The sequence below is a fragment of the Pogoniulus pusillus genome, chromosome 2 (genome assembly GCF_015220805.1).
Source record: "Pogoniulus pusillus isolate bPogPus1 chromosome 2, bPogPus1.pri, whole genome shotgun sequence".
NCBI lineage: Eukaryota > Metazoa > Chordata > Aves > Piciformes > Lybiidae > Pogoniulus > Pogoniulus pusillus.
In genome coordinates this window covers 13,194,065-13,210,633 of record NC_087265.1, presented here as the reverse complement: position 1 = coordinate 13,210,633, position 16,569 = coordinate 13,194,065, and the positions used below count along the sequence as shown (strand labels likewise).

General features: G+C 49.5%; 1 protein-coding gene across 5 annotated transcripts in view; it reads right to left on the bottom strand.

Moving 5' to 3' along the window:
- The window catches only part of HEG1 (heart development protein with EGF like domains 1), a 64,155-nt gene that overhangs the window by 31,059 nt on the left and 16,527 nt on the right, over positions 1 to 16,569 (bottom strand). For 3 of the 5 annotated variants that reach the window (XM_064156695.1, XM_064156722.1, XM_064156706.1), the window contains exons 2-10: positions 10,931 to 11,188; positions 9,711 to 9,941; positions 7,253 to 7,555; positions 6,506 to 6,814; positions 4,630 to 4,962; positions 3,416 to 3,730; positions 2,467 to 2,790; positions 1,403 to 1,708; positions 556 to 891 (exon numbers count right to left, since the gene is read on the bottom strand). In XM_064156695.1, the coding sequence (XP_064012765.1) occupies positions 556 to 891; positions 1,403 to 1,708; positions 2,467 to 2,790; positions 3,416 to 3,730; positions 4,630 to 4,962; positions 6,506 to 6,814; positions 7,253 to 7,555; positions 9,711 to 9,941; positions 10,931 to 11,188 (2,715 nt within the window). The remainder of the gene's footprint in view (positions 1 to 555; positions 892 to 1,402; positions 1,709 to 2,466; positions 2,791 to 3,415; positions 3,731 to 4,629; positions 4,963 to 6,505; positions 6,815 to 7,252; positions 7,556 to 9,710; positions 9,942 to 10,930; positions 11,189 to 16,569) is intronic. The other 2 variants (XM_064156700.1, XM_064156712.1) reach the window with 2 other exon arrangements.

Here is a 16,569-nt window from a genome sequence, read left to right as displayed (position 1 = left end):
AATCCTCCACCCCTTGCACCCTCAGTCGGCCTGAGGTTAGGCTGAAACCACCATCCCCCCCCGAGCTCAGGGGGTCAGTTTGCTGCCCACCATCACCCACTCCCACCCCCCACGCCCCCGAGCCGCGAGCAAAGAACGCCTGCTGTTTTCAGAGAGGAGAAGTGGAAGCAAGATGGGAAGAGAAGGAGGAGAGCTCAGTTCGGGCACAGTCTCTTAAGCTGTGACACCAGCAGACGGAACAGAGTAGCAGTATCACAGTACCCTGGGACGAGCAGGTCCATCCCCCTGGAATGGGCCTCCGTCCCTATGGTTTTGTTTAAGAGAGACCTAGGATCCCTCAAACTACCACACCATCAAATCAGGAGAGCTTCTGGGTACATGGCTCGGTGTGTCTGGCTTTGAGTCGTTTGCGGGAAGCACGCCCCTGCATGAGCCTGCAGGTGGCATTGCATGCACTCGCCAAGGAGAACTTAGGGTACCACACAGCCCAGCGCAGAACGGCAGGGACGTGGCCTCGCTGCCCGGCGCAGCGCACCCCGAGAGACATGAGCTTACTTGTGAGATCGCTTCGGAAGGAAGAGCGGGTGGGTGCCTTGGGAGAGCGTGTGAAGAGCGTCTCGGTCACAGAGCCCGCAGAGCCCCCGCTGCTGGCGGAGGCGGAGGCTGTCCCGCCCCGCTCTGCTGCCTGAGCCGGCCTCGGAGCGCCGCCGGCTTCGGCGCGGGATGCGGAGCTCTCTGCGCCAGCGGCCAGCGTGCTGCCCAGCACCGGCGGCAGTGTCCTCTCTACGCTGCCAGCAGACGAGGATGAACTGTACGCAGGATCGGTCATGGGGCTGGACATCCCTTCCTCCACATTTTGGCTGCTTAGGGAGTGATGGATTCTGCCCATGGCTGGAATAGGACGGAAAAGCAGGCACCTGAGCTTATCATCTCAGAGCAGAGATACTTTGAGTTCTACAATAATGCTGTTTGGAAATGCAGATTAATCAAATTGCACAGATAAACACCGACTAAATACAGATTAAGTAGATCTCATGTAACTACCACCTTAAATGCGCATTTAACACACAAAGTCTACTCCAAAGAAACAGGACTGTCCAAATAGAGAGGGGCAATCAGTACCACTAGAGTCATAATGGCATTTTGATGTTACTTCTAATTATCACCCTAACCCAGGCAGGCAGCAGATGTGTCCTACATCACTCATTCCTGAGACCTTTCAGTTAAGCATCAACTGCTGCAGGAATACAATACCAAGGAACAGAACCACTACTGCTCATGAAACACCTGCAACAGCACAGACACATGTGAGCAGTCTTATCACCCTCATGGAAAAGGGGGAGTGAGAGGCAGCAGGGGTTTTCCTAATTCAAACATCATCCTAGAATTCAGAAAAACTCACTGGCAGGTTCACTGGCAGCTGAGAAGTAGGTGGAGACCTTGGATGAAAGTGTGAACTTAGGCTCTGGGTACCCTGCTTGGCTGGACCAGACATGTCTTGCTCCAGGCCATGCTGTGGAGGACAGGAGGGGGCCAGTACGAGGCTCTGTGGCTGTATCTGGGTAAGACGTGAGGCTTTCTGCTGCTGTGCCCCACACACCATGGTTAACTGCAGGCTGTGATGCCCCCTCCTTGCGGCCAGAGAGTGTGGTTGAGATATATGTGGTCTCGGTAGAAGCACCAGAAACTCTTCTTCCTCTCTCTGGAACTACAAAGCAGAGTTATACATAGATATATATATCTATATATATATATATATATAAACACATGTATTTTGCATATTGCTAATACCTTTGAGACCTCTACAGGGGCTAAAACCTGAAAACTTAAATCCCCACAGCAGCGGTGGCACTTAGTGCCAAACATCACTTACTTGCTAAGTAGGGTTCCCAAAGGGTCTTTACTTTTTCCCTTTATGCCAAAAAATAAAACAGATCGAGGTCCATAGCCTTTGTGAAGGAGAACAGTGGCAGGGAGGTAAGGACCTGGTCTTTAATGTCCTGCAGAAAATTCCCTTGGGTAGACCAGTCGGTTTCAAACCAGCTCTGGTGGGAGCTCGGCAGCCCACTAATGCTGAAACACAATAATGGGACAGAAGGAACAGCAAAAGGTCTACCAGTCCCTTGCTACATCTCATGCCAGGATCCTCCAGTTTGAGGGCTGAGGTCAAGGCTCCATGGCAGCCTTCACATGTGGCCCAGAAGAGATGTCTGGACTCGATGATGGCAAAGGTCTTTTCCAATCTGTTTAATTCCGTGATTCTGTGATCTAGTTCCCAACAAGAGAAGGGCTGCCCCACGTGCCATTAGGCGAATATTCATCAACTGTGCAGTGCTCAGATGCCCTCCACTATTAACCAGGCTTAACTAAAAAGGCAAACTTAGTTTAAAGATAAAAAAGGGAGGGTGGTAGCTCAGGAGTGGGACAATGAAGAGGAATGTCCTCCGTGATAAACAGAAAACCCACCTGAAGCACTTGGTGAAGGTGAAGGCACTGAAATGCTGGGAGAAAATGCAGGAAGTGGCCTTGTTGAAAGTTCACTCAGGCCAGCAGCACTCTGTGAAATATGACTCTGCCTTCCAGGCTCTGATGAAGACAGCAGAAAAACCCCATCCAAGTAGCTGGTGTGGAAAGGAGCAGAAGTGGAGCTCCCTGCAGGGCTGAATGCTGCATGGGTGTCTGACGCAGGCACTGTGCTTCTCTCCCCACCACTGATGGCTACCACCAAGCTGGGTGTACTGGTAAGAGGAACATCAGGCAGGTGTCCTCCCATAGGTGAGGTCCTTTCTGCTGAGAAGAGACAAAACAAAATGGTTTTATTCATCCTAAGCTACAAAGGTGGGCATGCTCTCTTTCATCACCACCCTCAGGCTGACAGCACAGGTATAACATGGCAGAATATCCAAGCCTGAAGAAAACACTACCTGTGAAGACACAACTCTTTACTGTTTGAAGAGGCACTGCTCACAGGAGGACACCCTGAAGAGGTCACTAGGAACAAGTGGTGGGAGCACAGAGGGGTTTGTTTCCCTTTGGCAAGGCTGTTCACTGCAATGCCCATAGCTAACTTCCTGATACTTGAAACAAGGCATGGCAGGTTGTATGGGATCAACCATGCAGGGTGGGAGTCAGGAATGACTGGTGTTGTCTCACACTTGTACAACTACAGACAATAAGGCAGTGTTGAAATGGTGCTTTCTCAGAAAACACCCCAAATCTCAGGCCCAGACTGCTCTTGCAGTGAGGCTGGAGGGGTTTTGGTAGCCAAATGCAAAAAAAATCAGCTAATGCTGACCTCTGGAAGTTGGAATTTTCCTCCCTGGTGCCCAACACCACCTAGCATGCCCTCGCTCCTCCATACAAAGCAGATGTTTGAAGTGTACAGGAAAAAGCCCCATGAGGACAATCTGCTCACCTGGGGAAGCACTTTCTGAAGCAGGTGGTGAGCCTGTGAGCAACACAGTGGACATCATGGACAATGCCGTGGCACCTCTGCCACTACTACCTTGGGCTCCTGAAGAGGACCAGGTATGGTCTGGAGAGATGAAAGTTTTGGTACCAGTGGTGGAAATCTCTGTTGTTTGGGTCAATCTGGTGCTGGACGGCAGAGACCTTAATGTCCTCCCTCCACCCTTTACAGTTGTTATGGAAATGGAGGCAGCAGTAGTAGGGTAATCTGTTCTTTTCTCTCTTGACAGGGTGCTGAATGAAACATGGCTGCTTCTAGGAGCTAAGATGTGATAAAGAAACAATTTACATTTTCACACATGTGAAGCCAGACAGATTTTCTTCCAGCAACAGCCAGAACCAGCAAGTACATGCATAAATAGAAAAATATGAGAAGATGTCAATCCAGGGAAAATAGGAAATTTCCAAGGACATGAATCTTTGCTGCAGTAATCTGTCTTCTGAAAAACATGGTTTGATGCTGAGAAAAGTGCTATTATACAAGAACTGTTGAACTACTAACTCTGCACACTTGATTTCACCATTATGTGCCTGAGTGAATTCCATGCTGCTAGAACAAACAAATACCCTAACAACCCAGGAAAGCCTGGAAATCAGCTCAGACAAAGCTCAATGCTGAGCAGTGAAAAGATCTTACAGAAGCATAAAGAAATGGTATCAGGGGTACCAGACCTTTTCATCACCACAGCAGGGTCTAGGACCAAAGAGCAGCACAAAGGACCTTAGAGGCCACATTAAAAGTTGCCTTAGATTTATTGAATTGGTTCAATTTCTGGGAAGCAGCCTGGTCCGTGGAGTAGGACAGAAGGCTGGAATTGAAGTTCATTCCCTGGGACTGCAGAGACATGATCTAATCCTCACTTACTAGTTCTCTTGCCTATATGGAGATGGCAACTGGAGATAGCAAGAAACAAGAAAATCATTTGAAAGCTAATTGTTTTTCTTGGCATAAAGAAACTTTCCACACATGTGCCCTCTCTGTAAAACACCCAAACCACATTTTTCAGTCAAGCAAGAGCTGAAATATTTCAGACACAAAAATCTCACTGCATCTCTCCAGTTGATATGTTCTGCATAGCAGGTCAGGAAAGTGTAGGATGCAGTAACAGTCCTCCCTTTACTGTGAAGATAAATGGTATTTCACTTCTAACTTGAGCTCACCTTGGGAAGGACCTTCCTGAGGAGAGTCAGAATGCGTTAGTGAAGGGTCTGCCACTTGCTCAGTGAAATCCATCATTCTTCTGGGCCCATGAACTCCATAAGTCTCTCTCACAGAAGACAGGGATGAAGACTGAATAGTGCCCAGAGTCCTGTAGATGCTACTGCTGGATGTGGAGTCTTCTGTTGCCCATCCGCTGCTGTCTGTGGCAAACCTCAGGGGCCTCCTGCTGCTGCCAGTGGCCTTAGCTGAAATGAAAGTGCTCATGGGAGAGGAAGCAAGGGAGTTTTCCTTTGTTGTCAAGCTGTTAACTGCTCGGTGGCTGCTTCTGACACCTAAGACAGATTAAAAAACAGGTTAGATTTACGTATATAGAGCCATACACTGAAGGGATTGTTTGTACAGAACACATTTCTATGCTTCCTGCTGAGAAGTTCTCAGGCTGGGAAGGGTGCTGCTCTGAAGAGATGGATCCCTTACAATCAAGCACACATGGCTTACAAAGAGACATGAAAATCTCAACTTAAACCCATGGGTTTTAACTCCAGGCTGTGTGCACCACCTGATTTACGCATTTAAGCTGCCTCTGAGCTTGCTCAAGTCAGAGTATACATGTCTAACTTCAAACCATATCTAGAGGATGAGCTAAAGCAAGTCTGATTAAGGCGTTCTCGTGACAGTTTGGAGAGCCAAGATGCCATCTCAGTATCAGGCGGATAGCCAAGCTCCACACAAGCACCAGGCAGCCAGGGTCATGCAGAGCCAAACACAGCCTCACTCATATGATGCTCAGGAACCCCTCAGCACCGCAGCCTAGAGTTTGACCCAGCCTGGTTTACCCCATGGTCAGCTCCGTGCTGCCCCAAGGCTCTCCCATACCATAGTGCTGGGGATGTTGGTATTTCACCAGCTCAAAGGAGCTGGAGCTGCACTATGATTTGCAGAGCAATGGGCTTAATTGTGAATAAATGTTGAATTAGAGGAGCCTTTTGGTTGCAAGAAACTCTCAGATATCATCAGGTTCAACCACTAAGCTAGCACTCCCAAGTCATCACTAAACCATGTCCCTAAGTATCAAATTGACATGCCTTTCAAATAACTGCAGGGATGATGACTCCTACAGCACTCTGGGGAGCCCAATCCAGTGCTTAACAACCCTTTCAGTAAGTAAACTATTCCTAATATCCAACCTAAACCTCCCCTGGTTCAACTTAAGGCCATTTCCTCTTGTTCTATCTCCTGCTACTTGAGACAAGAGACAAACATCTACCTCACTACAACCTCTTTTCAGGGAGCTGCAAAGAGCAATGAAGTCTCCCCTCAGCCTCCATTCTTTTCTCCAGGCAAAATCCCAGTTCCTTCAGCTGCTGCTCACAACACTTGTGCTCCAGACCCCTCACCATCCCCTCACCAGCTTCACTGTCCTTCTTTGGACATGCTCCAGCACCTTATTGTGGGGTTAGTGGAGCAGAGCTCACTTGGGACCACTCCAAGGGCAAAGAGAGTCAGCACTGTCATGGCAGTTGGGACTGTGAGGACTCTCTGTGCTCTCTCACACAGCCTGTGTGTCAGAAACCCAGTGAAAGCATCTCCAGCAAGGGAAGACCTGTATGCACACACCTCTAAACCAATGGCTGCTTTTCCCAGCACAGGACTAATGTCAGCAGTGAGGACACTGATGTTATTTGCTTTTCCACCCAAAAAGCTGAGACCCACTCCCACCCTTCCCAGCAGCCCCACTGCCAGCCCAAAGCACCCAGTAACATAAACATCCATGTACCCAATAGCAGCTGGTGGTCATATCTAAAGAAAAACAGCCTGAGGATGTCAAATCTCGGCCAGCCCAAAAGCAGCTAGCTTTCAGACTAACAGATTTACCCCTCAAAGTGCTTCCGGAGGCAGAGAGGGAGCTTGTGAGTGAAGGCTCCTCAGGTGTTGGGAGATCAGTGGCTTCCTGTGAGCCGTTAGGATGGTGTGTCCTGGCTCCCAGGAAGGAGGTCTCACCCAAAACGCTGGTAGGGTTGGTGCTGGTGGCAGAGCCCCTTGTAACCCTGGCTGTGTGGCTGTTTGCAGAGGACGCCTGTGCCCCTGCTGCCACACTGGGCACGTCATCACCATGGGTGTCCAAGTACAGCGTCACCTCTTCTGCAGCTGGGATGCTCTTGGGTTCGTAATTGCTGCTGAAGGCTACAAAAGAGGAGAAATGAGATATAAACCTCTGTCTTTATAAAATTCCATACACATAAATGAAAAGAGCTGGAGAGGTTTCATGCTGCTATCACCAGGTGTAAACAACATGTGTCTGAGTATTCAGTATGGAAATATGGAATACCGGGAAATAAAATGAAGACAGGGGAGAAAAACAGTGTCTGTATAGCAACTCCTCAAGTTCTTGCTTGCAAAATTCAACTGAAAGTTTTCAAGGAGGAAAAAAAATCTCTCCTCCTCTTGCAACAAGAATAATATTTATCCGTACTTTCATTTCTGTGAAATGTTTTTCAATGTACAGAATGTGCCAAATACAATATTATTCCTCCTTTCTTTTAAAATAGGAAGGATGTATTTTGCTTATGAAGAGTCTTTAAATAATGTTCTGAGTTATACATCTAAGCTATCAAAACTCACTCATGGATGCGCTATCTGGAGCAGCCGGCGAGCCTGTGAGGATCAGGTCTTTGGCGCCTCTGCCACCACCACCACCCTGGGCTCCCAAAGAGGACCAAGTCTGATCTGAAACGCTGGTGATTTCAGTACCAGAGGTGGAAATCTCTGCTGCATCGACCAGCCTGCTGCTGGCTGGCATAGACCTTAATGTCCTCTCTCCACCCTTGGTGGCTGTTGTGGAAATGGAGGTGCTGGTGGTGGGGAAATCCGAACCTCTCCTCTCTGCGGCCAAGACGCTGGATGGTTGGTAGCTGCTTCCAATGGCTATGGTACAATAAAAAAAACAGGATTTATATGCAAGAAATTATAAACAGATGGATCCATTTTCCTCCCAGCTGCTCACAGCGCACACACAGATATTAGGCATAGGAAGTTTTCAATCTGGATGAAGCGCTCCTTTGGAAAGGCATGAAACCCCTTGCTGCAGGAAGACCTTGCACAAAACCTGGGGCTCACTGCCAGGACAGCACAGCTTCATGAGAGCCGGGGCAGATCAGCCAGAGGGAAACCCCATGGGACAAGGACTGCACAGACTTGCCTTTAAATCCCAGATCAGCCAGAGGGAAACCCCATGGGACAAGGACTGCACAGACTTGCCTTTAAATCCCAGATCGGCCAGAGGGAAACCCCATGGGACAAGGACTGCACAGACTTGCCTTTAAATCCCACCTTTACTCTAAGATTGATGGGAATCAATCCATGTTCTCTTAGTAGTTTTTCATAGCTTGGACAGGGAATCAAACAGCAAAAAGGGGAAACCTGAGTGTCATATTCCTATACAAGCCTGCAGCTCAACACACATCCCAGGGCTTAACGGGACACAGGGAAAAGTGCTTAAAGAAGCACAAAATTGGGTAAAATGCCACATCACAGATTAGCTGAGCTCGCTCACAGCAGTGCTTTCTGAAGGCAGGTGAGAAGGCACAAGCCAGTGCTCCATGGAGGATCCAAGGAAATGTTCTTGTACTGCCATCACTGAGAAGGGTGCTGAGGCCAGAGTCTGAGCCACAGAGCCAGGCACTGCCCTTTGGATACCAGACTTCAGGTTTTCTGCAGCCCTGATGCTGCTTCAAGCAGCTGTGATAGCAGGAAGGGACGTGTCAGAGTGAGAGCCATGGAGACGTGTTTGCTCCTGGCAAACCCCGGGCACAGGATAAGGACTTGGCAACACTGAAGTTTTCAATACATTCATGTAGAGTGCAGTGAAGTCTCCATTTTTGAGAGCTCCAGAAATTAGCTACTTGCAAAGCAAGCAAGGGGAAGCTGTGGAGCCAGGGGATCTCAGGTTTGTTGTTCTGTGCCGGCTGCTGAAGCACAGGCATCTCACTCTGCCTAGCTGAGAGTAAACCCACCTGGTGTGGCCATGAGCATGGGTTACCAACTTCATGCCCTACTACAGCACTGCTCAGCTGGGACACACAGGCCAGGTGGGGCTGGGAATCACCTTTGTTCTGCAGCTGGCTCTGAACCAGCCAGGATATTTCACAGTTCAGGTATCCACCCCACAGAAAACACACTGATAAGGTACAAAGACTCTTTTTTTTTAAGTGGAAAAAGTTGGGAGGTTTGGGATCCAATGATTTTTTTTTTCCTCATTGCTTTTTCCTGCTTTCAGCAGGAAAGTTCAGATAATCATCCAAATAATAACACAGCACATGCAAAACACAACATCTTCTCTGCAGCAATCTTCAAGAAAGCAAAAACCATGCAAAGGCTTTTCAAAGCTATAAAAGGAGTTTGTGGGCTTGCAAAGCTCACCTCCAAAAGTGCTCTCTGTGGCAGGCAATGCTGTAAATGAAGGGCTTGTGGAGTCCCTGTGACATCTCTGGGATGTAGCATGATGTGGTTTGTACCAGTCTAGGTACTGAAAGCTTGGGGAAAGAACTGGGGCTGTCCTGGAGAGCCAGGGATGGAGGTGCTGGGGAGGGGCTGCAACATGCCCCATCACTCCCCAAGGGACCAAGTGAAGTAGCCACAGTGCCTGTAGGAGAGCTACCAAGTGGTTCCATGCCCACCCAGCTGCCTGCTGGTTGAGAGAGGCCCACCAGTGACTGCAAGACAATGGGGAAAGCAAATGAGAGAGAGGGCTAAGCTCCCACCCAGCATCCTCTGCTGTCACCTTCCATCTCCTCCCACAGCTTATGGTACTCTGGTCTGTACTCTACCTACAGCAGCTTTGTTTATGGGAGCTGTATTGAGTAATGCATAGTTTCCAAGGCTAGGAGAAGCCACATGGATCCTTCTCTCCACCTTCATGCAGGAAGAATGCCAGAAATCTGCCCTGAGCAGACAGTGACGATGGACATGCAGATCAAGCACACAGAACTCTAGCAGTGCAGGGGAGCCAGGCTTAACTGACACCCACTTTCTCCACAGAGCAGCATCCACCTTTCTCCCAGGCTGAACTGGGATGGCTCACCTGGGTGACGAGTGTCTGTGGGTGAAGTGGGCAGCACTGTCCTCGTTGTGCTGTCAAACTCCACCATGTCCCAGGCCCTGTGATGCCTGCCCAGTGTTGTCTCAGCAGAATTGGTGCTGATGGCTGCCAAAAGCAGTGGTGTGCTCTCAGCAGTAGCAGGAGTGCTGGGAGAAGCCAAAGCCCTCTTGCCTCTCTCTCGACTACCCACAGCATGGTGGTGACTTCCTGCAGCTGGAAGACAATGTAAAGAGGGTCATGTTTTCCCTTGGAGAAGTTAATGTGTCTCAGCTGAGGTGGCAGCAGCATCACCTGCAGTGGTACCCAGCCCTACCATATGCAATAGGTCACAGCTGCATCCCCAGTGTTTCCTCTGTTTAAACAAAGAGCACGCTGCAAGAGGCCCTGCTGGGACAGAGGGTTTCTATCACCAAAACCCACCAGCATTTCAAAATCTGTCTCCATTTGTGCACAGCAAAAGATATGCAGCTTTTAAAAAACATTAGAAGGCAGCAAGGAGCTCACCCTAGAGCAGCCAGCAGCTGGCAGCCTGAGCAGGCCAGACACACACCCAGCTCTCTAAGCAGGAAAAATGATGAGACATTGATACATTAATGAAAACCTCTATGGTCACATCTAATTTTTTTCACATTTATTTCATCTGGGGTTATTAGGATAAAATGGAAGTGGGCAGAAGGCAACCAGCACAGCCTTGTCCTTCTGGTATGGGAAACAGACTTCGATTTAGTGCATGCTTGAAGTGCATTAGTTTACTTATGACCAGAGTCTCACCAAATGTGGTGAAGACTATGAACAAGTCTGTGTTCACTTGCATGATTTCCACATGAGGACCTCAGCTGCACAACTGGTCAGATATTTTCAACTCAGGCACTTGTAATCTAGGCTGGACTCATGATGGGGTTCAGCTCCTGCTGGGAGGAGGCATGGGGATGTGAGGGATCTCTGCTTTGTACACAGCCTTTAAGCTCTGTGGCCGGGCAGGGCTCTCTGGGGCGCAGTTGAGTGGTGACTAACGCCAGTAGCAGCTCCTGAGAATCACTTTCACTCTATGGTTAAAAAAATAATCTGCTCTTCTGGGATTGGATCTCTTCCAAAAATCTGAGTTTCTAGCAGCAGGGCAGGAATAATTCCTAACCCACAGGTTACACTCAGTCCATGGGCTAGGTACAGCAAACAGGGACCCTCACCTTGCTGAAACTCACCAGGAGGATGGGCATGGGTGGGCGGGCGGGTCGTTATCCCAGCAGATGGGCTGGCTGAGGGTCCTGCTCCTGGCCGGGTGAGAGGACCAATGTGTCCTGTGACCTCACTCGCTGCCAGCACACCACCAAGGCCGGCAGGCAGCAATGCCTGTTCCCCATTCCTGGCCAGCATCGTCGCTAGTTCCACACCATCCACAAGAGCACCAGAAGTCCTTATCTCCGTGTCCGACCCTCTTGCCTGACCAGTGCTTTCAATGACTGAAAGGCAGAACAAGAGAAACATTAAAATCCCATCAGTGCTGGACATGCAGGCTCTGCTCGCTGCAGTACAACCGAGGCCAAGCTCTGATCTCATTTTCACTAGAGAAAATTTTTGCCTAATCAAAATCCAGACATGAAATTTATTTTTGGATTCACACCAGTGGAAATTAGCTTGGTCTGTAGGGCCAAATGTCAAACCCTACTTTTGTGACTAAGATCAACTCAGTTCAGCACCCCTGTGCTTTTTGTGTGTGTGTGTGTTAGGAGAAAGGAATCTTTGGAGGAGAAAAGACAAATTTTTAAACAAATAGCCAATGAAGCTACACAATGTGGAGTTCATGGGTGTAGGTCTCCAGAGCTGCTAGCCACCTGGAGACCAGCACAGCCCATGTGCCCCATCCTAAGGATGTGAATGAAAGGTAGAGAGCCCCACAGCTCTTCCCCTTTATCTGCTCAGCTAGTGCCTGCAGGATGTTTGACTTCAAATCCCACTGCCTCCAGAGAGCTAGCAAGAAGCTGGCTGAGAACTGCAGGGCAAACAGGAAGGTTGGCATAACCTGTCAGGCCTCCAGGACAGAAGAGATCAATGCATGGTGTGGTGTACTCTGGCTGATCAGGTGCTAAAGCAACCCACAGTGGCTAACATTTCAGTGTATCTGACATTATTGTCTACCAAATCACAAGAGACAAGATGGAGACATTTGTACATCTGCAGGTATTGTCTGTCACCAAGGGTGGGTGAAGCCTCTGCTCCATCCAAACAGTGCTTGGGCCCACAGCAAGAAGGCTGCTCCAAACTCTCACCTCTCCCATGTCTGGAGTCATTTTCTCATTTCATTAGAAAGTGAATAAACACACTTATGGAGCAAATGTTGGTTCCCAAGCCAGCACTACTCTCTAGCTTAGTTAGCTCTTCCACCCCCTCTGCTTCCTCCCCACCATGCCAAGGTGCAAAAGCAGCAACCTTATCCTCTATTTTGCCAAGTTTCTTCTGCATTTCTACCAGCTGCTGTATCTTATGGACCCAAAAATGACTTCTCCCAGGGACATCAACAGGCATTACATGCCTTACAGGATCCCCAAAAGCACACAGATGGTTGTGTGCATCCCTAGAATATAAATATGTTCCCAAATTGAGCCCTAAGCAAAGACTGAAGATGTTACCAGTAGCCAGCCTTTCAGCACAAGCATCAACACTGACAGTAGCAGCAGGACTTGAGTAGCTTCAGCCTTGGGTGCCACCCAGCCTGATACTGCCTGGAGCAAAGCATCCAGAGACAGCTGTAGTGAGTGGTTCCAGTGAGGTCAGCAGGGGAACTGGGGTTTCCAGTCCATGGTACCATCCAGGGCTGCACAAGGATTTCCCTGTACACTGGTCACATGAAAACCAGCAGCAATCATCCCTGTCCTACATTACAGCCCCAAGGCTCATCTGGCACTGTAACCTTGGATGCTCTTTCGAAGCCCACAAGAATGGTGTGGTCAGCAGGAGCAGGGAGGTCATTCTGCCCCTGGACTCTGCACTGGCTAGACCACACCTTGAGTACTGTGTTCAGTTCTGGGCCCCCCAGTTTAGAAGGGACATTGAGATGCTTGAGTGTGTCCAGAGAAGGGCAACGAGGCTGGTGAGAGGCCTTGAGCACAGCCCTACGAGGAGAGGCTGAGGGAGCTGGGATTGGTTAGCCTGGAGAAGAGGAGGCTCAGGGGTGACCTTATTGCTGTCTACAACTACCTGAGGGGTGGTTGTGGCCAGGAGGAGGTTGCTCTCTTCTCTCAGGTGGCCAGCACCAGAACGAGAGGACACAGCCTCAAGCTGCGCCAGGGGAAATTTAGGCTTGAGGTGAGGAGAAAGTTCTTCACTGAGAGAGTCATTGGACACTGGAATGGGCTGCCCGGGGAGGTGGTGGAGTCGCCGTCCCTGGGGCTGTTCAAGGCAGGATTGGACGTGGCACTTGGTGCCATGGTCTAGCCTTGAGCCCTGTGGTAAAGGGTTGGACTTGATGATCTATGAGGTCTCTTCCAACCCTGATGACACTGTGATACTGTGAAGTCAAAGCAAGTGCAAATGAGTGTTGTGTGATCTGAAACAGCAAGATCTCGGTTTTGCCTATTTTCTTTATAGCAAAAATGCATTCTGTGAGCTGGAATAGCCCAATGCATGCTACACTTGCTGAGTGGGCAGAATGGGAGCCTGGCTAGGGAAACTGCAATGTAAGGTGACAGGAGCTGAAGCCTCTCTAGAAATTGAGAAAAGCTGTGTATTTGGGGAGAGGAGTTCTCTCTGCTTTGCAGTTCAGAGATCCACCAGCTTATGGGATGTGTCTGTCATGCACAAAGCATCTCAAAACAGGGCTGCAGGTAACACGCAGAAGCTAAAGGCCCCACTCGGTCTGTCCCCAAAAGCTCCAGTGTTGAAGGCTAAGTCTTGCACATGTGTCCTTAGCCTCCGAGCTCTTTCCAGAAGAAAGCTGTGCCTTGGAGAAACATGGATGGGACACCTACTCATCCTCACCTCCTTTGGATTTGGCTGTACCTGCCATGCCAGAGGCAGCAATTTCAGACATGGTCTCTTCTATCCATCTGCAATAGCTTCAGTGGGAACTCATCAAGAAAAAAAAAGAGATTTGTAGACAGGACAGAATGCATTTCCTTCTGGGAGTCTGAGCACCATGAGGCCCACTGAGACATGAGCTGCAGCAGAGCAGAGCCCCTCAGGTGCCTTTACAAACAGCCCTAGCCATGGCTGCTATGTTCACCTCACCAAGCCCACCATGCAGCTGCTGCCATCTGGAACCTACTGTGAGCCATCTCCTGTCCCACAGAACAAGCTGCTTGATGTCTCCATTTGGACAAAGGGATGCAGTCCCCAGGGACTTGCTACACTCATTTGTGGGCCAATACCCAGCCCGTAATCGTACCCTGCAAGCCCAGTGAGGGCAGCCCCAGATGATGAGCAATGTGAGTGTTCTGGAGGGCAGCACATTGACTTCCTCTCTGCCTCCCTCTTGTTAAAAGCTTTTGGCTGTGCAACCCGTGCCTACTGCGCCCCAGCAGCCAGCTCTGCTGCACAGAAACACGGCGAAGCAGCAGATGCTTTAAGAAACCCTTAGGGAATGAATATAGACAGAGGGAAATTTGCTTTCTCGGGTTGCCAAGTCATTTGTCAACAAGGGCTCCAGCCAGGCACACTAAAATATATAGCAGGGCACTGCAGCAGTCATTTAATTGCCACTTCTTAAGAAAAGCCCTGGAAATGCCAGCAGGCAGTACCTTCAGCTACAAACCTTGATTGAATGCAGCCAGTTCAAAAGTAAAATGCTGCTGGCTGTTTATCTTGTTTGCTCTGCAAATCCAGAGTTTTCTCTAGCCTCTTTTGGCTCTGCAGAACTGCTGGGAATAAATCGCAGCAAAATCCTTCTCCTTATCAAGAGTGCCAGCAAACCCAGTTTTGAGTGCAGTCAGGGAGTGGAAGAGCAAAATAAGAAGGTATTATTTACACAGGCTTTTAAAAGTCATCTGGCATTTTTAATGCTGCCCTGCAAGGTATGCCAGGTCCTGGGTGCAATGAGGAAAACCTTGTGACAGCACAGGTTCACCTCCCAGTTTGGTGGGTGCAGAGCAGGAGCATGAACCACACTTGAAAATCCAAAACACAATAAGGAAATCCCCCCCCCAAAATCAGGCTGTTCCATAAAGCAGGCATGAAATCTCAGCTCTTCACACACCCATCAAACCGGCCAGAAGTCCAAGAAAACCACAGTCTCCTCTTTGACTTGCCTACAGAACTCAGCTTCCAGAGATTCACAGTATCACAGTATCATCAGGGTTGGAAGAGACCTCACAGATCATCAAGTCCAACCCTTTACCACAGAGCTCAAGGCTAGACCATGGCACCAAGTGCCACGTCCAACCTTGCCTTGAACAGCCCCAGGGACGGCGACTCCACCACCTCCCCGGGCAGCCCATTCCAGTGTCCTCTGCTGGAGTGGATGGGCCAGATGCAAACTTCTTCCAAAAAAATATATATGGGACAGTTGTACCTCCCCTGATGTATTAGAGACTCAAGGCAGAGTGGCCCTTTAGCTCAGGTACTTATTTGTCACTGACAACTCCTTCACATCCCAAGCTGCCAGGGACTATCCATGGTTTAACTCCACGTGACTGCAGCCATCAAGAGAAATATCTGACTTACAGTGCAAACCCCCTCTGCCACCCGCTGGACTGATGTTTTCCTTCCCAGTTAAAACTAGCAGTGATGCTCACCAGACAGGTCGAGCCTCAGAGTTACTTTTTCTTTGCAAGCAAAACAAGTTTGTGGCTTGCTGGGAGCTGAGTTATAACACAGCCAGGACAAACAGATCAAGTTCCAGCTGATTTCTTGAGGCTTCGGGTTTGCCTCTGGCAGCCCAGTTGGATATCTACCTTGTGAGACTCCTGAAAAATCCCTTTTACACCAGCAGCTTTCTGCCTCTGTCCCTGGGTGCAGCATGGACATTGTCCTGGCCAGGAGATGGCTGCTGCTTGAGATAATGGCATGGTGTGGCTCAAGACTCTACCATGAAAATCACAATCGTGCAAGTTTTCAGCATAGGCTGTGATTGCTTGTGGCCATTTTAGAGTAGAGATGGAAGAGGGGGAGCAGGATTCAGGCAGACATCATTTGGCAGGAGCATCACAAGCTGTTCCAGGCCTGCTGCTTTCCTGCAAAAGGGATTTTTCTCCTCAAAGGGCAGAAAGAGACTCCCTCGACTGGGGAACGCAAATTTAATCTGTCTGCACACAGAAAAAGCCAAGAGTGGTTGCTTGGCTGCCCAGAGAAGCCCTTCACCCCAGAGCAATCCCTCCTTGAAAGGGTGTTGATTCCCTGGGGAATCCACAGCTCACAGGACAGCTGCCCATGCAGCCGCTCTTTCACCAGGGAGAAGGCCACCCTGGGAGCATCCCATGCTGAGCTGAGCACTCGTGAAGCTAAAGCAGGCTCCTCCCGAGGCCAGGCAGCTATAATTACAAAGCTCACATCTGTTAACGTTGCATAATCTTGGTATCATCCTAGGCTCACAGAGGGAAAAATCCTCATCTCAATTTAGGAAACTCTTTGCTGGCTGTAGGAAAAGGTTGGGAAGAGAGGCAGGCTGCAAGGGAGAAGAAATGGGGAGCAAAGCTGGGGCTGCTGGCTCTGTGGTGGGTGGCACGGGTGGCTGCTGGTGCTTGCTGGGGCCGGGACTGGGCTCTGTGCTGTGTTTTGAACGGCTGCTGCGGATGTCAGGATCATGGGTGGAGGCCGGTTAGGAGCCAAGTGAGTTTGTGTGAACAAAAGCTACAGCCCTAAATCTGGATCGTCCAGGGCTCTCTGGGATTTTCAGTTTCCTTCCTTGTTC